At 41.0% G+C, this 23,939-nt stretch overlaps 1 protein-coding gene across 3 annotated transcripts; it reads right to left on the bottom strand.

Moving 5' to 3' along the window:
• Positions 1 to 1,130: 1,130 nt before the first annotated feature.
• Positions 1,131 to 23,119, bottom strand: U2AF1 (U2 small nuclear RNA auxiliary factor 1). Of its 3 annotated transcripts, none has more exons than XM_065402304.1 (8): positions 23,033 to 23,119; positions 18,637 to 18,724; positions 11,371 to 11,437; positions 7,252 to 7,301; positions 6,153 to 6,251; positions 3,953 to 4,086; positions 3,400 to 3,492; positions 1,131 to 1,428 (listed from the first exon to the last, which is right to left on the bottom strand). In XM_065402304.1, the coding sequence occupies exons 1-8, from the start codon at positions 23,074 to 23,076 to the stop codon at positions 1,254 to 1,256; spliced, it is 750 nt and encodes a 249-aa protein (XP_065258376.1). In that variant the 5' UTR covers positions 23,077 to 23,119; the 3' UTR covers positions 1,131 to 1,253. The 3 variants fall into 3 exon arrangements, with proteins under 3 accessions (XP_065258376.1, XP_065258383.1, XP_065258390.1); XM_065402311.1 differs by lacking the exon at positions 11,371 to 11,437 and adding an exon at positions 12,343 to 12,409; XM_065402318.1 differs by lacking the exons at positions 18,637 to 18,724; positions 23,033 to 23,119 and adding an exon at positions 12,343 to 12,368.
• Between the last annotated feature and the right edge of the window lie 820 nt (positions 23,120 to 23,939).

The raw sequence follows: 23,939 nt of genomic DNA on the forward strand, positions 1-23,939 counted from the left end.
ACATCTACTAAAGTCAGCTACTGTACAAGTTATATAGCACTTAAGATGTTCCAGCAACTCATCAGTTAGAGGCTTTAGAGCTAGAAGAGGCACTGAATCCCATAAAATGTATTTTGCTTTATGAAGTACAGCTATGATTCACAGTTGCAATGAAGAATGTAGACAGACAGTAAGCCTAAAAATATCTTAACTTAAAAATGTAATAAAATGCTCTTGTCCATTAGCTTTGCTATGCAAGTGCTTTATGTAGGAAAAGATGCTTTTAACTACAGGTCAGATCTTCTCTTAGAAGTGAGGAACAGATGGAGAAGGTACAGTGTACTTTTCACTAGCGCCCAACTTACCACTTATCCTGAATACTGATATGCTTTCAGTTAAAGGACAGCCAATGGAACTTCAAGTAAAAGAAACTTTCCATGAAGGTGGATCTGATAGTCAGATATTTTTTATACAGAACTCATCCTGCTGTATGGAGCATGAGCTTTTGCATGATAACTTGATGTTCTGTTATAAGATACTGCATTCATAACTTTAGCCTGAATACTGCACTATATACACTGTCCTTCTAAGGAATCACCTGAGGCAGGTAGGTGTGTGTGTGAAGAATAAAAAAAAAACCCTTAACTATGAATTCTGGCACAGCCAGGAGTAGCAACTCAACTACTCCAGAGGGCTTAGAGAATAGGCTTTAGATTTTACACCAATGAATTGGATTTATTGTAAATGCCACAGTCACAGTGATAGACAGTGCACAGACTTCTATTAACATACATATTTTTGCAACTTAGCATTTCTACTGAGTAAATAAATGCACTTTGCACAGCCTTCCTTTAAATGTGCCTAAACTAACCTAAATAAGCAGACAGCATAGCAGAAAAGGGAAACTTAAATTGTAACTGTCTCTTAAGCAATATAGCACTTTATCCATGTATATAATATACTATTTTATATTATATACACAGGCATGCACATTTTCCTTAACAGTTAATTCATACCTGAATGTAAAAACTTGCACACCTCCAATACATTTGCCACCTTTACCGCAAGCATAGTTAATCCAGCTATTTGTCAAGAAAGAGGAATGACAGTTAAAAAAGACTTCCCCCACAAGAAACAAGTTACACAAAGAATACTGTATCACTACAAATTTTTATTCAGAAGCCCATCTTTTTAAAAAAAAATCTCATTAGGAACTTGTTTGGTCAATTGACTACAACACTTTCTACCAGACACAATAGTAAAAATGGCATGGCTCAGAATCGACCAGATCTTTCACGATCTCTTGACCGCCTCCTATCACGTTCTCGTCCTCCTCCTCCTCCTCCTCCTCCTCCGCCGCCGCCACCGCCGCCTCCTCCTCCACCACCTCCACGACCACGATCTCTAGATCTAGAACGACGTTCACGGGACCTTGACCTAGATCTATGCCTGCAAAAAAGCATTAAGATTGTAGTTCTTAAATATGGTGAAACAATGCAGCAATATTCTAGAGTACCAAGGATCAATCGTTCAAACGAAAACACCAGAAAAGGGAGTAGAGTTTGAAATAAAGTAGTGATTAGGTACTGCCACCACCTAAGAACCTAGCACTTTCAAGCCCACAAGGCCATCATTACAGAATTCTTCAGTTTTAGACAGTGAAGGGTCAGTATGTATAGTGAAAACTTAACTGCAGTCACTTGTCTGAATGGCCAGAAAACGGGTCAGTTCCCTGTAAGTACCCCTCTAAGTTAATTGCACTGTTATGCAGAACCAGTTGGAGCACTGTGAGAAGTCTTTTGTAGCCATTTACAGATTTAACGGTACACTGCAAGTCTACAGCCATAGGGACGGCTATATATAAAAAAACCCTAACAAATCAGGATTTTCTGTACTGAATTTCCAAAGTAGCATGAGGCCACAGCATTTTCCTCCTCTTCAGTTCCACCTTCTCCATCACCAACATAGTAAGGCCAGTGAGCTGCAAGAGCCCGAAAATGCATCTCTGATGTCACAGCTACTCAGAGCTCCAGAGCCAGCCTCTTAGGAAGGAAGGTCACAAAAATATTTGAGAAGGATTTTGAAAAGCTTTAGCAAGTCAGTTTTATTACCAAATGGAAAATTATACATTTAAATTTTTTTAAAGTTACGCTACGAAATATGAACTACAGAGTTTTTTATTTATAGGCATTGCTGTGGAGCTCAAAGTGGAACTGAGCAACTGTGTTTGTCCCAACTTGTGAATACACCAAATATGTATTTCAGGGGAGTTTGGTGATCTAGGACATGAAAGAATGATGCATTCTGGTGTGTCACAGCAAAACTGTGTGTTGCTTTTTTTTTTTTTTTTTTTTTTTTGAGATAGGGTAGAAATGTATATGTGTAAGGCAAAAGATGAAAAAGCAAGATCATTTGTGCTGAATGTTTACTTTGCCCCTTGTAATTTGGGACATTTGGCACAAGTCTCATTTTGGTTACAATACTTGCAGGTCACCTTTAAATATACATAATCCATTCTTGAAAATCCCTATTCATAATCTCACAAGAAAGGATGAGGAAGGCTTTTCAGAAAGAGAGGCCAAGCTCAAGTGTTTCTGACTAAGGGAAAAGAGGTCAGGAACCAGAAAAGTAACCAAATGGCTCTTAAGTCAGCAGCACATTTTTTACAATATTATAATGTTCTTAGTATCCCTGACACTTTCCATTTAAAATTAAATAATACTTAATTTCTCAGGAAAGCAGGAAACAATGCAATATGAACTTTTCACAATTAAGTTTACTCCTCCAATTCCCAAAATACTGCAAGACAATTTAACAGCATTTTTAGAAAAATATGAATTTTTGTGTTTGTGAAAGTGTTTAATTGATAATACTGGAAAGTGAAGTCCTATCAACAAGAGAGGTTTCATACTGATAGCAGCAATGCAACGTTTGCCAACGTACCTGAATTAAGATTAACAGAAACCTTTTTGCCACTGCATAGAACTCTGTCTATTCACAGCAGGCCTACCAAGGGGGAACAGTAGCACCAACTGATATGGAATTTTGTGATGTTGGCAACTGTCCACTAGGAATGGAACCAAGATCACCTGACACATGCACCAATCAGACATCACTTTCACTTTCCCAACATGAAATGGATATGAACTGATTGGAAACTGTACTTCACATTACTGACTCTCTCTGACACCCTCCATTTTTGATTATTTTTTAAATTTGCCATAAAGCCAGATTAAGTCTTGAATATTTACAGAAGAGTCAGATTGTGATTCCATAACACAACTGGATTGGGAGAGGAAAAAATGACAAACAACTTTCCTCAAAGTCAGATCCTATTCTTTATGTCTTCAAAAAGTTTAGGGAAATAATCCTTAAATTATTTGCATCAGTTGGCTTTAAATTAAAAATACAAATGCTTACTTCTTACGACGACGTCCATATAATTCACGTCGCAATTCTCGGGAAATGGGCTTCAAATGCATAAAGTTACAGAAACCTCCTCGCGTACACTCTCTGTGGAGTAGAAGAAAATTACCACAAAGAAAGCATTTCCAATTTATATTCTTAGCTTTTCTTCTATATAGTCCTGTGGTTACGTTAACTGATCTATGATTTTTTAATGTAACATTAAACATTGGGAAGTATGACTCTTGGTAAAATATCTTAATTGCCCTGAAGTCAGAGTTACACTTGAGCATAATTTACATGGAATTATCTGTATGCCTGGTGCATGAAAGTCCAAAAGTGAAGAGAAATTTTTTGTAGAGATGAAGAGACTGAGTGCACGTGGGTGCTAAGGCATGTGAATTGAGCTTGCTCTAGAATCTAGATGTTAGTGTAGCTTTAAGTGTATTTTTTCTGAATGCATCATTTGGAAATGCACTTGAGAAACCTTACACTCATGAAAAGCTTAACTTGGAGGTATCTCTAAGCTACTATAATAAATAAGCTGTAACAAGTATCATTTCATTACCCCATTTCATATTGACGGCAACAAGCTTCTCTGAAGTCAGTCACAGGTGAAAGTTCAGCATGAATTGGCTGACCATTAAACCAGCGATTGTTCAGATCAATCACAGCCTTTTCTGCATCTTCTTCACGACGAAACTGAGAAGTAAAATAAAATTAACATTCTCAAAATGTTACATAAATAGTAATGTTTGATCTATTTTAATTCCCGGCTGGATATTTAACACATGCTCAAGGCCAGCAATAGAATATAAAATGGGCTTCTAGTTTTATTTGCCCCTACTCTTAAGTGGTGTCTTAATAAAACATATGTGGGTCCATTTAGTTTATTATTTAAGCAGTAACATTTTAAACATGAACAGGCAATCTGGAGAGAACTTAGTGGTTTCTCTTCAGACTAAAGAATTTTGTTGAACATTAACATTCCATGTTTAAAAGACTAATTGGTCTTGCAGGCATTTGTAAGGAATATGAAATAAATAACATCATAACTTGCAAGTATATCAGATTGAGGAATACAAAATCATTATCTAACTTACTATTTACTGGACAATTAGAGTTTAAAGAGGCTGTCAAGCATTTTAGACCATGAATTTATGTTCTCTAAGAAGGTTTGATAAACACTTAATTCAAAAGATTAAGTGTGCAAGAACAAGGTTCTGTGAGATTTAAACAAATATCCCACCTTTCAGTGTTTACACTCCAAAACAATACACAGTGCTAATTACATAAGAACCAGAAAGCAAAACTGACTGGAAAGTAAGCACGTGATAAATACTTTTCGAATTCCATCAAAATTCTGGGAGGACAGTCAGAAGTCTGAGTGGGCAATGAAAGGGGACATGCAACTGGGACAAGGATTGGGGTTAAGAAGGGTGTCAGGATAAATCTAGTAATACTTAAAATGGCTGTATGCATCTCAGCAATTTTGTAAATACCCAGTTACTCTGCCCTTCCCTCCCCCCCACCCCCCTTCAGGGTCAGGCTTGTACAAATGCCATTTCATTTAATCTGTTTTTTACACCTATTCCAGTTTGCGCAATGATCTCATCAACATTATAAAAAAAAAAAAAAATCTAGTCTCAATGGTCAAGTTGAGCAAGGTGCAAAGAGTAGGCAAGTTATGACAGTTCTAATAAATTCAACTGCTAGCAAGATGGGCAAGAATTTTTAAAGTATGATTTTCATCTGATTGACCCCTTTAAGCGTACTGTACTTCTAATTTTAAAGTTTACACAGTGTAACTATTCTATTTATAAAAAGCAACAGAGGGTCCTGTGGCACCTTTAAGACTAACAGAAGTATTGGGAGCATAAGCTTTCATGGGTAAGAACCTCACTTCTTCAGATGCAAGCCATCTGAAGAAGTGAGGTTCTTACCCACGAAAGCTTATGCTCCCAATACTTCTGTTAGTCTTAAAGGTGCCACAGGACCCTCTGTTGCTTTTTACAGATTCAGACTAACACGGCTACCCCTCCAATACTATTCTATTTATTACATTTCACAGGAAGAATAAAAGAAGGTAACAGTCTTGCGACATCTGAAAAAACTGACTAGAATTTTATTTAAAAAAAATTTACTTGTATTGTAGTTTAACCAGTTGACACACAAATTAACACACAGTAAGACAGTTCAGTATTTTTTACTTGAGTGGACTGAGCTGATCCTGGTCACAATGAAAGTCAAAACTGAACTCAGCTATTCTAGTCTTCTCCTTAAAACCATCTAGTGTGACTGTTCTGAGAGGCTTCAGAGGAATTGCAAGACATTCTGTGTAAATGGAAACTCCTCTCAAGTGCATTTGCTGAACACAATCAGGCCCTTCTCCAACAACTAAGTAATTAACATTTAATCGAGCATGCCACAATCACACTTGTAAGTTAACAATTTTATAGTTCACCACTCTGAATTTCAATGCCCAAATGTAAATCAGACAACCGTTCATCTATGTGAAATATCTTCACAACTAAAAATGTGAGATCAAACTTCATGAAAACAAGACAGACTCAACTGTAAGGGGATGTATTTCCACTCTGCCTGGTTTAGATTCTAATATACATACATACACACACACACACACACACATCCACTCCAATGTACAGGTATTTACTTTCATAAAGATGCCACGTTTTGAAAATGTTAATTGTGTATATTAAAGAAAATTTGTATTCATGATGTATTGCAGAGGTGCTTTTGTATCTTACCTTTACATATACATTTCCAACTAGATGATCTCCAAGGTTATCACAAACGTTCATCTCCTCAACTTCACCATATTTTTCTTCCATTTCCGTGAAGACCTCCTAAATATAGAGAAATTTATTAAAAACATATTGTGCAAATTAGATGGATTAAACATATCTACAAGACAATTAATCATTACTAAGCAGGAAGACTATTCTCTCTCCCAACACCCTTCATACATTTTTGTTCTAAGACTGTAAATTTCTGGGCAGGCACTGTATCAGCCTGTGTGCATTGACAATATCTAATACACTGTGAGTACTACATGGATAAAGTAATTAACTACACAACTAAAAGGTAACTTTTCTTTATTTAGAAAATGAGATATACAAGACACTAAAGCCATGCCTTTTGGAAAGAAAAGCCAATCTTCCAATCTACTACACTTAGGGTGACCAGATGTCCCGATTTTTGGGTCCTTTTCTTATATAGGCTCCTATTACCCCCTACCCCCGTCCCGATTTTTCACACTTGCTGTCTGGTCACCCTACACTTCAAAAATTATTAATTGTTTGCTAACACTGAAGTATACTTTTTAACTCAACTGTGTGAGGAAAAAGCAGAATGGGAGACGCACCAAAAATAGACCATATAGTATTTTGTTTTGAAACTTAATCCAAGGTCTAATATAAACAATAGAGTTATATGTAAATTAAATAGAGACTACAGCAGGGACTATATGTTTAATATGTAAAACTGAAGTTATACAAAAAATATCTAGACACTAACAGGATACACATTTCAGTCAAGCAACCAAATGTCTAATTTGGGTTTTCTCCCCTCTCCACCATCCTTCCCTGATCACTCCCAGCATCCAATCTTATTATCATTTAAACAGTACACTCTTTGGGGCAGGGAGTGTTTCTTGTAATGTGCATTTAAAGCACTATTTATCAGATTAGAAGTGGTAAATCTGAGAGAGTTATAGTCTTCCTTTTTCGGTCCCATCAAGGATTAGCTGGAAAGTTTATTTTTGTAATTTTTCACTGCCACCAACTAAACTTTATATGTTTGCCTTTGAAGAATATAATACATTTTAAACAGTGAATTTCAACATACCTCAAAGAATTCATCATAATGTTCCTGCATTTCAACATCGCTCACAGCACCTGCAAATTCCAAGAGTCATACTGATTAGAATCAATATTTGAATGACAAGACTCTGAACATACTACAAAATATATTTTAGAGAACAGAAGTAGTCATCTACCGAAGCATAAGAGATGCCATGTAGTTAACCATTAAGGAGTATTAAAAATAACTGAGCAGCTTTGAGTCCCAAAAGAAAGGAATATCTCAGTACGTGATACTAATATGGTCAAATCAAGACAAGTTTTAATCAGCATCCAAATGGTACATGCCAAATTTAAGGGGAAAGGATTTACTTTGAAATGTGAATAATTAAATGTAGAACCCCACCCTCTATCTGCCAATGGTTTACCTACACAGAAGGCAAGTGCTTTGTCACGTTAACTATTTTAAAGCATGATGATTATTAAGATTTCTCTTCCTAAAGGCGGAGCTTTGTTTAAAGATGTTCACTCCTCCAGTATAAATACACTAATTTGAGAAATCACTGATGTGATTAAAACTGCAGCTCATCGTGATCCATTGAATTTGTTCAGAATACAAGATACGCTTTTCTTGTTCCCTCAGTAAAGAGTGAAACTATGTGGCTTTGTGGTAGAAAGCATTTCTCCATTTTATTTTTAATGCCAATTTATCTTTCTGTAATACTGCAGAATTTTTTAATTTTTTTTTTAAATGCGAGAGAGGCTGGCCATATATTCACATTAGATCATATTCATGCTCGTAGCTGGCCTTTGCAGGTGAGTGCTGCTTGCCTGCTGCTAAAAATCTAATGTAAATTAAAATTTTGCTCATTTTTCGAAGTATTAAGTATAGCAAAATAAATTACAATAGATATTTTCAGTTCTACACCATTTTACCATACATTTTATTTAATAAGTCATATACATTAAAGCCAGATTGATTAAGTCTTCAGTTAAATGGCTTTATTACGATCAAGTAGAGTAGCTTTAAAATAGATGTGGCACTTCATGCAAGAACAATGTTTTAACCTTTAAAATGCAACACCATTGCTTTACTGAGCAAAACCTGCAATATGACAGCAGGATGATCCAATAAAGCTATGTTTATTTGCCTCAGTCGCTGTGCAAAAACAGGTGCTCTGAACCCAGTCATTTCTGGATCACAGTGCAAATCATGCCATTTAGAACAGCTTTTCATCTTTACTGAAAGATGCTTAATATTAACCAATCAAGCTACCTAAGCTTCATGGAACTATGGACAATTTTTCTCTATAAGGTTAAAGGGACACTGGTCAAGTAGTTTAGGCTCAAGATATTTGACCTTCCAGATTCAACATGTTTGCTTTTCAAGAGACCCTTGCCTATGCAGCAATTTAAAAAAACTCCCAAACATTTAGTCAACATTCACTACATAGAGACAGTTTAATAACTAACCATATTCCCAGGGCTGTGCCAACATCAACAATGATAGCACACTAACATCTGAGTGATTTAAAAAAAACCATCAGTTTGGGCTCCATTGGAAGAAAGGGGCATGATCAAAGTTTACCAACTGGGAAAGTGCTGAAAACTGATACGGACATTCCACTGTAAAACTAAGATTATAAAAAGAAATGTAAAGAAATTGGAAGTACTTGAGAGTGTCCCTCTAAGGTGGAAAGGGTAAGCATCATACACAGACTTCACAAACATTCAAGTTCCAGGGTTACCAGTGTCTGAACCTTGAGAAGCCCAACTACTAGATAAAATCAAGACTATTACTGGTCAAAATTAACATTAATCCTCTATGACAACAATGGAGAGGAAAATAGTAAAGCAACAACATTAAATAGCTACCCATTAAGAATATATGCAGTATTTAAATAGGGACAAAGCTGAAAAGATATGGGGAGGGTTTCAGCACACCCATTGATAAAATAGAGCTATAACTCTACCATACCAGGTATAGTTAGGCTCTGTTATACAATTACCCATCTATCAAGACAAACTAAAGTTTAAATATTAATATCCAATTCTAGTTTGGAGAATCTGTTTACCTAAAGACTCCTGCAAACTCCAGGAGGGTCTGGGCAAATAAAGTCTAAACAGCTGCACGGCAAACCAAGCAACTTGAATTCTGTGCAAATTAGTTACCAGCTCACTGAGAATTTAGCTGATGTGTAGGAAGTACCCAACATCCAACTGCATATTTTTAGCAATACACAGATAGTAACACCGTAAACATCTATAACAAAAAGCCTATAGACCAACAGAACTTTATAAACCCATACAAACTTCATAAGCAACATTCTACTTCTAAAGAAAAGCCCCAGTTTGACAACTGACATTAAGTGTCAAGTCGATCTAATCAAGTGCATTAGTTTTGTTATAAGATATGCTGTTTATGCTATCCTATAAGTTGTTTATCTTATGAATCACATTTCACTCTGAAATTAGTATTTGATTTCATAAAATAGAATGTTGTCTAATTAAATACTGGTAACCAGTGTTCCCTCTAATTGTTCCCACCCATGTGTGGAATGAATTTTGTTATGTGCACCAATATGGAGGTGGTGTGTGACACATAACCTTCATTTTGGTGCACACAACAAAATTCATGTGGTGGGCTGCAGGCAAGGGTTTTGGAGAGTGGGAGGGGGCTCAGGGCTGGGGCAGAGGGTTTGGGTGCAGGGGTGTGAGGGCTCTGGGGTGGGGCCAGAGATGAGGGGTTTGGGGTGCAGGAGAGTGCTCTGGGGCTACGGCAGGAAGAGAGTACTCCCCCCAGCCCTCTCTCCCCACAGCAGCACCTGGACGGGGGTGGGTGGGGGGGTGTCTGGGGGGCTGGGGCCACAGGATAGGCACCCCACCTCTGGCCCCCGCAGGTCTGGCCGGTGCTAGGTCAGGGAGCAGCACCCTGGCCGGGACAGGCCCAGGCTGAAGCTAGATTCAAGGACTGCCACCCTGGTTCATGCCATGCTGCCCTGCCCAGATTCGGGCTGGGGTAGGGGAGCCCCGGCCGCAGCAGGTCCAGGCTATGGCATAGTTGGGGCCAGGGAGCCGCCCCAGCCCAGCAGGCTGGGGGCCGGACAAGGTTGGGGCTGGGGGAGGGAGGGTTCCCTGAGCACCTGTGCGATGCTAAATAGGCTGCTGCACGGCCATGCAGGGAACTTAGCTGGTAACTAATCCAAACTAGTCTATGATCCAGCGGTTAAAAAAGTAATAACTGAACAAAACTTTACCACCACATGCTCAATGTTCAATTTGTTATAAAATATTAGAAAAATAACACCCATCTTTTTAGTTCTAAAGCCCTTAACGTCTTTTTCTACTAGTGTCATTGGTTCAATTGTAATGACAGATCAGTAGTCACAAACTGACAATCTCAGTCATTTAACTTCTGTCATGATGCACAGTATGAGACTTTTTGCCCATTTCCTAACTACAGAAGAGTTAAGAAATTAGTTCATAACAATATCCAAACTGCTTCCTTTCCCCAAGTGTACTTTTAAAATTATTTCCTACTATGAAAATATGTAACTTAGTTCTGGAATTTGAATTTTCAAAATAAGGGAGAATTTTCAACATGCACTTATCCAAAAGGACAGCTGCAGAAGAGTAGCATTTGTCAGTCTATTATCTTCTAAAGTAGTCACTAAATGGGAGCTGCATCATTAGCCTAGGACAAATATTTTTGCAAGCAGTCTTAAAGTTCCAAATTTGAGTGCTCTCAACATTAACATAATGATGGGAAACATGTTATGGATTAAGTTAATGTGTGACTGTCCTGCTTTTTGAGCAGCGAAGTCTAATGCAGACCTTTAAAACATACAGCAAAAATATGTCTAGGATGCAGGCAAGTGGCAGAGGGGAAGAAGGGGGAAAAGGAGACAGCAGTGGATCAAGACTGCTTTACAGGGGTTCCCAATTCAACCACTTTTGATATAATGGACAAATATCCAATTTCTCTTAAACAAATTCTTGTGTGTGGGGGGGAGGGGGTGTGTGAAAAGGACAAAAAATTGTTGACACATTTTATGAAGCGTGGGCAGTTTGATCCATTAAACTAAAATGGTAGACCAGCTTAAGTCGACACTGAGCTCTGACAATCAAGCCCAGGGAACCAGTGAAGGAACTTGTATGAACTTACAGCGCAAACCGTCAGCAGACTGGGAAGAGTTTTGAGGGTTACGGTAAATGTTCAAGAGGGCAATGGTCTGAAATACAAAACGCAACAACTTTATATTATGGAAAAGAAATTTAACACGAAACTGGTTTCCTTTTGGTGATCGCTTTAGCCGAGTCTCAGTGCTGAAAGAGAGGTAGTTATTTTCTCCCAAGAGGGGAAATTTTCACTTAGCTGGTGACCTTTCTGAACCAACCTAACACTGTAAAGCAATAGAGATCTCATGATACTCGATTACTGTATTTTTACTTTAGCAGTTACTTTGCTCACCTCCATTACAATTGAGGTGTTTACATGGGGTTCAATCAAAAAAAGTTTCCAATATAATGAATGGTATCCAAGTGTCATAGTAACAGCTGTAACATGTAAGGTATCAGCATACTCAGATGTTTGATTTTGGCCTTAATGAACAATTAGTGAATAAAACAACCCCTCAAAACATACTAAAACCAGCACAGACTCTAATGTATAACACAGTAATCATGGTATAACATGAAATCTCCATTTCCTAAAGAAAGGAAAGGTGAAATAAAATGCATGATTTTGGGCAACTTACCGTATATCATAAATATACCTAAGTTTTCATATTATATCAAGAATTTGAGAAATGCTTGCAAAGTAATCATTTAAAAAAAATGAATGCAACAATAAGTGACAGGGCTTAACAGTTACAGGATGTAATGCTCATGAACTGTGCAAATGATTTTGAATCAAGGAAGTCCAATTAGTTTATCTTTTTATAAAAGTCACTTTCTGCACTTTATAAACATGTACATTTACCAAGTTCTTGATATATGCGCAAGAAGAGTTCCATCACTTGTCCTGTTTGCAACAGCTTTATGTCAGCAGCTCAGAAGCCAACATTATTTTCTCATAATTATGAGTGGGCTCTTTAACACCATTCTTTAAAAAAATTTCTCCAACTGTGGGACTTACAGTGTGAGCCGTCAGCCGTCTGTGCACTGTTTTGGGGATTACGATAGATGTTTTGAATCAAGATGGTCTGCGGGGAAAAAAAATAAAAAGGGGAATTCTACTGGCTGCTGTGCATATAACAGACAATTGCAAAGAGACAACTATTCATAAGATATTTCCTTTTGTATTTGCAGAGTATCTTCTGAAACTGCATCCAAACCATCATATTATGAAAACAGTTTTAAATTAACCACCAAGAAAGAGCTGTGTTTGGTTTCCCTAGTGAACTGTCCCAAGTAAATTTACTGAAACTGTTTATTTGAAGTAAGTGTATGACATCTTGTGTCATAAGTACAATGTCACCTTGCACTTCAAGCTGCTCAGTTATGCAGATACCCAAATTTATCTTAATTTAAACCAAATTCACTACTGTAAGCCTCGAAAAGCTGCCTTTGTATCAGTGCACAGTACATAGCATGTGATGCTGTAAAGTCTTTAAACTGTTGCCTCAGATATCAAGTTTTTCAAATATCAACTAGATACCCGCTATTGTCTCATCAAGCAGTTTCTTGGTGGAATTTCTGTTTAAATAATATAATAGTTTTAAATGTTCACGTTTTCCGATCCTTCAATAAAGATCAATATCCTTTTAGCCCTTCTGCTTTTTACTTGAAGAATTAGACCAGGCAGGCTTGAAACCTTACATTTGTACCGTTCTTCTTAAAATCAAGTTGTCTGAAAAAACAAACCATGTTTAAGTTAGTAAACTAATATTACATAAAATTCCAATGTCCATATAACTGTAATCAGCTCAAAGAGATTTAGATTTAATTACTTAATATACAAGTTTAATGTTAGTTTGCATGAACTTTCATCCCCAATTGAATTTAACTGGTGCAACACTTTTGTTTTTTGATGCCACCAAGAGATTAGAACCTGTTAAATTACATTTAAATCATATACTGATTTTACTAACACATCAACCAAACCAATACCTGCACCAGTGGTGGCAACACAATAAAATATAACCATGGCAATAGCTCTCTATTAATAAGATCTGTTCCTCAATTTTCTATCACAGCTGATTACCAATATTTGCACAAAGTCTAATTTTCGAGAAGTCGTCTGCTTCAGAGATAAAATGTGCTATTTATTATGTATTTTGATGTGCTGAATTCAAATACGACAATTAAAACTTGTTTAATTGTCATATTTGAAAAATATCTGTTTCTAAGATATTTAAGTTTTTACATTTTATGTCTATGTATATTGTGTAGATAGTAGAGTTTTAATCATAAATTGTAAACCTAGGTCTTTTCATGTGTTTATGGTTGCTTTACATGATATTTCACCTGTCCTGTTTATGTAACACTTTAAAAATCAGCAAAAGGGTTATATAAATAAAATTTATTATGAAACAAAAGGCAAAAAACTATTCTGTACATAGTTTAGTCCTATTCAGTGTCTACTCGGCGCTTCTTGGCTTGTCTCTTGTATTCATTAAAGGGAGCATCTCTTGTCACTGTCCAGCAATAGTCTGCAAGCATTGATGGGCTCCATTTGCCCTGATAGCGTTTCTCCATTGTTGCAATGTCCTGGTGAAATCGCTCGCAGTGCTCGTCGCTCACTGCTCCGCAGTTTGGTGGGAAAAAAATCTAGATGAGAGTGCAAAAAATGTATCTTTAGTGACATGTTGCAACCAAGGCTTTTGTATGCCTTGAGGAGGTTTTCCACCAACAACCTGTAGTTGTCTGCCTTGTAGTTTCCGAGAAAATTTATTGCCACTAACTGGAAGGCTTTCCATGCCGTCTTTTCCTTGCCACACAGTGCATGGTCAAATGCATCATCTCGAAGAAGTTCACGAATCTGAGGACCAACAAAGACACCTTCCTTTATCTTAGCTTCACTTAACCTTGGAAATTTTCCATGGAGGTACTTGAAAGCTGCTTGTGTTTTGTCAATGGCCTTGACAAAGTTCTTCATCAGACCCAGCTTGATGTGAAAGGGTGGTAACAAAATCTTCCTTGATTCAACAAGTGGTGGATGCTGAACACTTTTCCTCCCAGGCTCCAATGACTGTCGGAGTGGCCAATCTTTCTTGATGTAGTGGGAATCTCTTGCACGACTATCCCATTCGCAGAGAAAACAGCAGTACTTTGTGTATCCAGTCTGCAGACCAAGCAAGAGAGCAACAACCTTCAAATCGCCACAAAGCTGCCTCTGATGTTGGTCATAGTTTATGCACCTCAAAAGTTGTTTCATGTTGTCATAGGTTTCCTTCATATGGACTGCATGACCAACTGGAATTGATGGCAAAACATTGCCATTATGCAGTAAAACAGCTTTAAGACTCGTCTTCGATGAATCAATGAACAGTTTCCACTCATCTGGATCGTGAACGATGTTGAGGGCTGCCATCACACCATCGATGTTGTTGCAGGCTACAAGATCACCTTCCATGAAGAAGAATGGGACAAGATCCTTTTGACGGTCACGGAACATGGAAACCCTAACATCACCTGCCAGGAGATTCCACTGCTGTAGTCTGGAGCCCAACAGCTCTGCCTTACTCTTGGGTAGTTCCAAATCCCTGACAAGGTCATTCAGTTCACCTTGTGTTATGAGGTGTGGTTCAGAGGAGGAGGATGGGAGAAAATGTGGGTCCTGGGACATTGATGGTTCAGGACCAGAAGTTTCATCCTCTTCCTCGTCTGACTCAAGTGAGAATGATTCTGGTGCATCAGGAACCGGCAGTCCTTCTCCGTGGGGTACTGGGCGTATAGCTGATGGAATGTTTGGATAATGCACAGTCCACTTTTTCTTCTTTGACACACCTTTCCCAACTGGAGGCACCATGCAGAAGTAACAATTGCTGGTATGATCTGTTGGCTCTCTCCAAATCATTGGCACTGCAAAAGGCATAGATTTCCTTTTCCTGTTCAACCACTGGCGAAGATTTGTTGCACAAGTGTTGCAGCATATGTGTGGGGCCCACCTCTTGTCCTGATCTCCAATTTTGCAGCCAAAACAAAGGTGATAGGCTTTCTTAACCATGGTGGTTATACTGCGCTTTTGTGATGCAAAAGTCACTTCACCACAAACATAGCAGAAGTTATCTGCACTGTTCACACAAGTACGAGGCATCTCTGATCACTTTGGCTAAACAGAAATGTGTCCCTTTGCAAAATCAAACACTGACAAATAAGAGAGCACGACACTGTATGATTTCTAGAGCTGATATAGGGCAATTTGTTCAGCAGAGTGATGTAAGCTTCGTTATGATTGCATCATCCATGACTTCTAGGAATAACATGATGCAATTCATATCATGGATGATGCAATACCAGCTTCAGATTGCATCATTCATTGTTTTGCCTAAAAAGCAAGTACTGTCCAAACCCAGTCATAGATTTATTCATAGATCCAGTCAAAGATGTATTTGTCATTTCTGGTTTAAACTGAGATCCCTTCCCTTTATAACTCACTTATCCTCCGCCATTCCCAAGTCAAGGGTCGTATATACTGACCCAATAGCATATCTTGAAAACTAGAGCCAATCAACAATTTTAAGCATCATTTTCGTTCTCAGTGACCCAGAATTAGTAACGTTTGACTACATTTATTTCAGAAGCATTTTGGCTGTAGAGCAGTGTTACACGTCAGATTCACTAGTGACATCACAATCCAGCTTGTGTGTGAAGTCCAATGCCACACACACACTAGACTGTGACTTCACAACATGACCCTGTCAAGCCCAGCAGTTCACTTCAACTGACATCAGCTAAACAAGGACTAAATTGCCAGAGAGAAAATTGCTGGTCCAGGTTATCGAAACAATTACTTTTAAACTCAGGTTTTAAAAGTGATTTCTGAAAACATGTTTAAGCCAGACAGCATGGATGGCAAGTATCTATTAGATGTGTTGTTACAGGAAATCAGTGAAAGAGTTAGGAATCGAACCCAAGTCTCCCTACAACTAGGCCTGCGCTAACCCACATATACTAAACAAATTTGTAATCATCTAGAGGATAACAGGGTTATAAGGAATAGCTAGCATGGATTTGTCAAGAACAAATCATGCCAAATCAACCTAATTTTCATCTTTGACAGGATTACTGGACTTGTGGATGGAGGGAAGCAGTAGCTATGATGTATCTTGATTTTACTAACATTTTTGACGCAGTCCCACATGGCACGCTCATAAGAAAACTAGGGAAATGTGGCCTGGATGAAATTACTATGAGGCGAGTGCACACCTGGTTGAAAGACCGTACTCAAAGAGTAGTTATAAGTGGTTCGCTGTCAAACCAGGAGGGCGTATCCAGTGGGGAACCTCAGGAGTTAGTCCTGGATCTAGGACTATTTAACACTTTCATTCATAACTTGGATAATGGAGTGGAGAATATGCTTTAAAGTTTACAGATGACATCAAGGTTGGGGGAGTTGCAAGCACTTTGAAAGACAGGATTAGAATTCAAAAAACCCGGACAAATTGGAGAACTGGTCTGAATTCAACAAGAGGAAATTTAACAAAGATAAGTACTTCACTTGGGAAGGAAAAATCAAACGCACAACTACAAAATGGGGAATAACTGTGTAGATGGTAGCGCTGTTGAGAAGGATGGGGGTTATAGTAGATCACAAACTGAATATGACTCAACAGTTGCGAAAAACAGCCGTGAAAAAGGCTAATATTCTGGGGTGTACGAACAGGAGTGTCAAATATGTAAGACATAGGAGGTAACTGTCCCACTATACTTGGCACTGTTGAGGCCTCAGCTGGAATACTGTGTCTAGCTCTGGGTGCTACAATATAGGAAATGTGTACAAACTGGAGAGAGTCCATAGGTGAACAACCGAAGTGATAAAAAGTTTAGAAAGCTGACACCTGAGGAAAATGGTCAAGAAACACTGGGCATGTTTAGTTTTGAGAAAAGAAGACTGAGGGGGGACCTGAAATCAGTCTTCAAATATGTGAAGGGCTGTTACAAAGTGGAATAAGATCAACTTTTCTCCATGTCTCTGGTAGGACAAGAAGTAATGGGCTTAATCTGTAGCAAGGGAGATTTAGGTTCGGTATTAGGAAATACTAACTATAATGGTAGTTAAACTCTGGAATAGGCTTCCAAGAGGTTGTGGAATCCCACTCATTGGATGTTTTTAAGAACAGATTTGATAAATACCTGTCAGGGATGGTCTAAAGTTTATGTGGTCCTCCCTCAGCACAGGGAGCCGGACGTGACTTTCTCAGGCCCCTTCCAGCCCTACATTTCTATGAATCCATATTGTAATATTAAAACAGCTTTTACAAATACATGGTTTCTGACCACTCATTAGCATAGCTATGTTTGCAAGAGGAATTTTAAAGCAGCTTCTTAAAATGGGAGAACTCTATTGTAGACGAGATATTACAAGCGGTCTCTCCAGGTCACGGTTGAGGCATATTAGCAAGGCACTTCCACTGTTGCATATACTGCATTTCTGTGGCTAAATAGCTGGAAATGCAGGAGCTTTCCTAACCACTAAAAATAATTTATTAAATGAGAAATCATCTCTTTACCTGCATATCTTGACAATCAGCAATGATAGAAAACAAAGTAAACGTAAGTTGGAATTTAAATGTGGAAATTTTCCAGGAGCATGGAAGATGTTCTTTGAGAGAACTGTAGTGCTAATAAATCAAAAATACATGTCAATCAATGCCCCTCTCTTTTTAGCCTATATCCATTCCTCATTTCACAGGTAACATTTAACCAGCCACAGACTGGACAATATGTAGAGCCAATTGTTGTATATCCTTAAGCAGCTAAGGTAGAGAAGCAATTCTTCCACACTCAATGGGCTAAGCAAGTGACCGCTAACACTTTTAGCCTAGGCCAAAGATCACGAAGGGGCGGGGGAATCTCTTCTGACCATGTCAGATAAGGAAGCAAATTTGCTTAAAAAAAAAAAAAAAATCTTGGAAGTTCTCACATTTGGGATGCGTAGAACATGCTGCCATTGTTTGTGATGTAATCAATCTAGGATGGTTTAAGTGCCTAAACATCTCTGAGAAAGCACACACCTTACAGTTAGCACTGTTTGGTCTCTACTATAGACAAGATTACAACAGCATTGCTCCCTGCAACCATTAGGGAGATAGGAGACCATTATAAATGCTGGGGGAGGAAAATGGAGGAAAAAACACTCCCTCCCCAGAAAAAAAACAAAGTTTTTTGGCCTCAGTTAATTCTGGATATGGTAATTATTCATTTGAAGTGCTTAGAACCTACATTTAAAGAGATACGTACATAAATTCTACAAGAGGGAACAAACCTGGCTAAATGTTGGTTTATTGTGCAATCGAGAACATCTGTCCCCGTGACGGCAAGCTCCAATTTTGAAATAAAATGAACAGTTGACTCTGCAAGTAAAAAACAAGAGATAATTAGTCTATGGAAATACAAGGCAAGAGAATATTAATACGCAATTAGCATTTAACATAAAATGCACACTATCAACTTAACTTTAATGCACAATTACATAGGTCAATCAAACCAATAAAGTCCAAGACAGTAATGGAACTGGTTAGATTATACTGATTCCCCCTCATCCGTGACCTGAGAGATCTGCTGAACTCCAGGACAATCAAAAGCACACAGAGCAGCTGCAATCTAAAGTACTTAAGTGTACTTATTCAGTACCTTGTTACATTCAGCATCAGTCAGTGGGAAAATATTCTCACCTGTAACCACTATTTTTTCCATTTGTTTCTCCTCCTTCCTCATCCTTTCATTTCTCCCCTTCCTCTCTCTCTCTCTCTTCATCCAGGCAAGCCCTAATTCTTTCCTCCCTCTCAGTCAGCTTCAGTCCCATCCCACCAGCTAAAACAGTCAACAGTTAAATAGTTGACAGTTAAGGGATGTCTACACTGCAGCTGGGAGGTGTGATTCCCAGCACAGGAAGACAGACTCCACTATCATAGCTCCCCCCTCTCCCTGCAGCCACCAACACACAGTTCAATGCCCTGCTGGCTCCCAATGAAACATACAAACTGAACACATAGTATTTCTAATTTCACAAATGCAAACAACTGCTAGACCTAGCCTTGACTATTTCTCTTTATAATCAAGAGGTAATTTGTACCACAGTAGCATAAACTGCCCATGAACCAATGAGAACAGGACTTATTTACCTTGGTTATGAAAAGTAAGCACAGGCTCTAGATAGTACAGAAAGCAAGGGGAGTGAAAACAGCCAGTAAGGGCTATATGCATACACATAAAGCATATAACCTTGCTTTTGTCTCAATTTACTTTTCTTTATCCATACACTCACAATTTACAATAATTCCTTCACATTTCCTTTTGTCAAGCTGAAAAGGAAACCAACTTGTTTACTGGCTATGTCCCCACTGTCCCCCCCCCCCCCCCCGCCCCCACACACACCTTAACTGTGGTATGTTCACTACAGCGACTAAAAAGCAGAACTTAAATAATTGGTAAATTTCACATTGTAGCTCCAGCTGCAAAGAACACACAGAGGAACAGAGTGAAAAGCACTTAATTCTAATGGGCTGTGCATAACACATGTTGCATGTTGACACCAATGATTTTAATAAATTCCACTTTGCAGTCACAATTACAGGCATGGAAGAAATCTGAAGGGTGTTCAACTGTATATTTGGGCTTCTAGGCAGCAACTTCTATCACCAGATCACAGCATGAAACATTCAGCACACATTAAAGATTATATTCTAATTCACACCTGGCCTACACCTAGAATTTAGGTTGATTTAGCACAAAACTTTTCACAGTCCTGAGCAATGTAGCTAGGTTGACTTAACCCTCACTCTATGCATCCGAAGAAGTGAGGTTTTTACCCACGAAAGCTTATGCCCAAATAAATCTGTTAGTCTTTAAGGTGCCACCAGACTCCTTGTTGTTTCTAACCCTCACTGTAATCACAGATGGGAGAATTCTCCCATCAACCCAGCCACTGCCTCTCAAGTTTGGTCTACAGTGGCTCTCAACCTTTCCAGACTACTGTACCCCTTTCAGGACTCTGATTTGTCTTGCGAACCCCCAAATTTCACCTCACTTAAAAACTAGTTGTTTACAAAATTAGACATAAAAATACAGAAGTGTCACAGCACACTTCTGACAAATTGCTTACTTTCTCATTTTGTATTAAATTTTAGTTTGTACTGACTTCGCTAGTGCTTTTTATATAGCCTGTTGTAAAACTAGGAAAATATGTAGATGATTTGATGTACCCCCTGGAAGACTGCTGCATACCCCCAGTAGCATGTGTGCCCCTGGTTGAGAACCACCAGTCTACACTAGCAACTTATATCGGTATAACTACGTGGCTCAGGGGTGTAGAAAACCCACACCCCTGAGTGACACAGTTATACCAACCTAACTTCCTATGCACTATGTTGATGGGAGGGCATCTCCTGTTGACAGTTACCGCCCTCTTGTGGTGGATTACCTACACCAACAGGAGAAGACCCCTCCCATCGTTGTAGGTAGCATCTTCACTGAAGTGCTCCAGTAGTACAGCTGCATCAGTGCAGTTTTGCTGCTGCAGCATTTTAAGTGTAGACAACCCTCAGAGATGGATATATTACAGCAGTGGTCTCCAACCTTTTTATGCACAAGATCACGTTTTGAATTTAAGATCAACCCAGGATCTACCCAACCCCTTCCCTGAGGCCCTGCTCACTCCATTCCCCCCCTCCCTCTGTCACTCGCTCTCCCCCACCCTCACTCACTTTCACTGGGCTGGGGCAGGGGGTTGAGGTGTGGGAGGGGGTGCAGGCTCTGGGCTGGGGCCAAGGGATTTGGAGTGTGGGAGGGAGCTCCAGGCTGAGCCTGGGGCAGGGGGTTGGGGTGCAGGAGTGAGGGGTCCAAGCTCTGGGAGGAAGTTTGGGTGCAGGAGGGGACTTAAGGCTGGGGGTTACAGTGCAAGAGAGGGTGTGAGGTGCAGGCTTCGTCCGGGAGGCGCTTACCACAGGCGGCTCCTGGTCAGCAGCGCAGCAGGGGTCAGGCAGGCTACCTGCCTGCCCTGGCCCCACCCCACTCCCGGAAGTGGCTGGCTAACCAGCCCCTTCCTCCACTGCAAAAGAGACTTGCCGGCAGCAAGCCACTTCCAGGAGCGGCATGGGGCCAATGCAGGCACCTGCTGTGCCACTGGACTTTTAGAGGCCCGGAGATAGTGATCGACTGGCAGAGGCTCCAGGATCGACCAGTCGATCACGATCGAAGGGTTGGTGACCACTATATAACTGCGATGGAAAAACCTCTTCCATTGCTATAGTATGTGTCTACACTATAGCAGTACTTGTAGTGTAGACATACCTACAGATGCATGTCTCAGAAAAAAGAAAAGAAAACAGAGTACTGAGTTCATTCCAAATCCAAAGCTAAAAGCCTAACTACAAAACCTCTAATAATTCATAATACCCTCAACAATTTCAACTCAGTGACAATTTCAAAGTTTCATTTTCAGTTCTCCTCACTGAGGATGAATGGGACTGATGTGGGGGGAGGGGAGGGAATCATGTGCAGTCCCTAAAGGGATCAAAAATGTTTGCACGATTAACATCAATCCATTCCATCAAGTAGGCAACAACATTAGCAAAATTCAAAAGCCACATACCCTCATTTTCTGACAGAAGGATGACCATGAGCCATCAAAAATCCACTTGGGCAATGACAGAATCAACGGCATCACCCATTTCTATAGAACCTAAGCTTGTTTTTAAAAGCAAAGCAAAACAAACAAGCAAAACTGCTGGCCCTCGAGTTTGCAAAAATGAATCTTCCAGACATCAATCAAGTGTAACGAGGATACATTAGTGCTCCTGAATGAGCACAGCAACGGCTCCAGGGCCTTTACTGATCAGAGCTTCACGAGCAGCAAAGCGACAGCAGAGCCGGGAGGGTCGTTTTCGCTATTGTAACCCAGAGCAGCAGGACCTGGATTGACGCGGCCGCAGGGTGTCGAGGGAGCGGCTCTATAGAGGGCGGCGCAGGGAAGGGAGCTACTAGCTTGAGCAGACTTTGAAAGGAGCCCTCGGCAGGGCGCTGGGCCCCATCCCCAATTGTTCATGGCTCCAAACCGGACACGAGGACCCGCCCGGCGGGAGGAGCGCCCCAGAGCGCGTGCCCGCAGCACGACGGCAGACTCTGACCGCCAGGGGGAGCGCGGGAGAGCACGTGGGGCGCTGCTCCGCGCGCACAGAGTGTCCCCCCCCCCCGAATGCGGAGGTGTCCGGGCCGGTCCCCATGGGGATCGTAGAATAAGCGCGTGGAAAGGCTCTCTGTCGCGCGCAGCCCACTTGGCGCGGGGACAGTTAGCTCCACTCCCCCACACGGCGGTTACCCACTGCGCGCGCGGGCCTGGTCTCTGGGAGGCAGCGCGCGCCGCCCAGTTTCCTCTCCCACCCACAGGAGGGAGCGCGCGCGCCGCCACGTTCCAATCACCAAGGCCGCTCCGCCTGCCCCAGGACGGGAAGCAATAAACTGCGGCGGCGGCGGCGCAGGCTGGGCGCGCGCACGCGCGCTCCATGGCGCGAGAACCCAGCGAGGACCGTGGGGGGAGACCCCGCGTTGAAACCCATTATATAAACAGGCGCCACGAGCCCGACCCCGCCATCTCTCCCCTGCAGGGTACCCGGAGCGCTGAGCCGCCACCCGGAGCGCGACTACGGGCACAGGGCACTCACTTGTCCTTCTCTGTGCCGAAGATGGAGGCCAGATACTCCGCCATCTCCCACCACCGACCGACCGCCGGAGAGGCCCCGGCGCCGATTGAGTGCGTCACAACTTCGCGCCGGAAACACTCCACCCCGCCCACCGCCTTCCAGCCACTGACCAGAGCATGGGGGAGGGGCTGCTGCCATCTGCGCATGCGCCTCCACCGCCTCAACCGCTTCCCTTCCGCGGCTGGGGCCTAGGGCCCGCGTTGTTCTCAGACTCAGTCAGCGCGGGCTCCCTCAGCCCCGCGCGCCCAGCCTGGCCCCGCCCCCAAGGCTCCCGAGCCTCAGGGTCGGGAGCCCTACGGCGGCCCGGCACGTGCAGACCCTCCATATGTCACGGGACTGGCTCAAATCAGCGGGGGTCAAACCCCAGCCGGGACAGGAGCTGCTCGTGCAGAGCTTCCCCCACCCGCGGGGTCTAGTAATTGGGAATCTTATCTGAGGTTCCCACCTGATCAGGGGACTCCCGGCGCTGGCGCTTTCAGGGCAGCAGCTCTGCACTGTCAGACTCCTGCTGCAATCACAAGGGTTGGCAACACTGGCTTGTGCCCCTGGCCGGAAGGGTAGTCAAGGTCCAAATTTCTTGGTCAAGGTCCAGACTCCAGAAGAAAGTAATTTAAAAAAAAGGATGATCATTAAATAAAAAGATTTCAGGGTCTGTTCAAAAGTGTCTGGGGGTCTGGATTTGGCCCATGGTCTGCCTGTTGACTACCCCATCAGCCACCAGGAGCGGGCTAACAGCAGGGCAGGGCTGTGCTGGGTTTTGAAGAGGAAATAGCGAAAAGGTATAAAAACAAACCACAAAAAATCCTTTAAGGACATCAAAAGTAGGAAATCGGTATTCCCCAAACAGAGTGTATAGTGTGCTTCTAGT

The sequence above is a fragment of the Emys orbicularis genome, chromosome 1 (assembly GCF_028017835.1).
Source record: "Emys orbicularis isolate rEmyOrb1 chromosome 1, rEmyOrb1.hap1, whole genome shotgun sequence".
Classification (NCBI taxonomy): domain Eukaryota; kingdom Metazoa; phylum Chordata; order Testudines; family Emydidae; genus Emys; species Emys orbicularis.

Excerpts from the sequence above, each read along its gene's own strand:
- U2AF1 (XM_065402304.1), bottom strand. The coding sequence starts at position 23,076 with ATGGCGGAGTATCTGGCCTCCATCTTCGGCACAGAGAAGGACAA. Across the intron at positions 18,725-23,032 it reads TTCGGCACAGAGAAGGACAA|AGTCAACTGTTCATTTTATT; the intron begins GTGAGTGCCCTG and ends TTTTACTTGCAG. Across the intron at positions 6,252-7,251 it reads ATTATGATGAATTCTTTGAG|GAGGTCTTCACGGAAATGGA; the intron begins GTATGTTGAAAT and ends CTCTATATTTAG.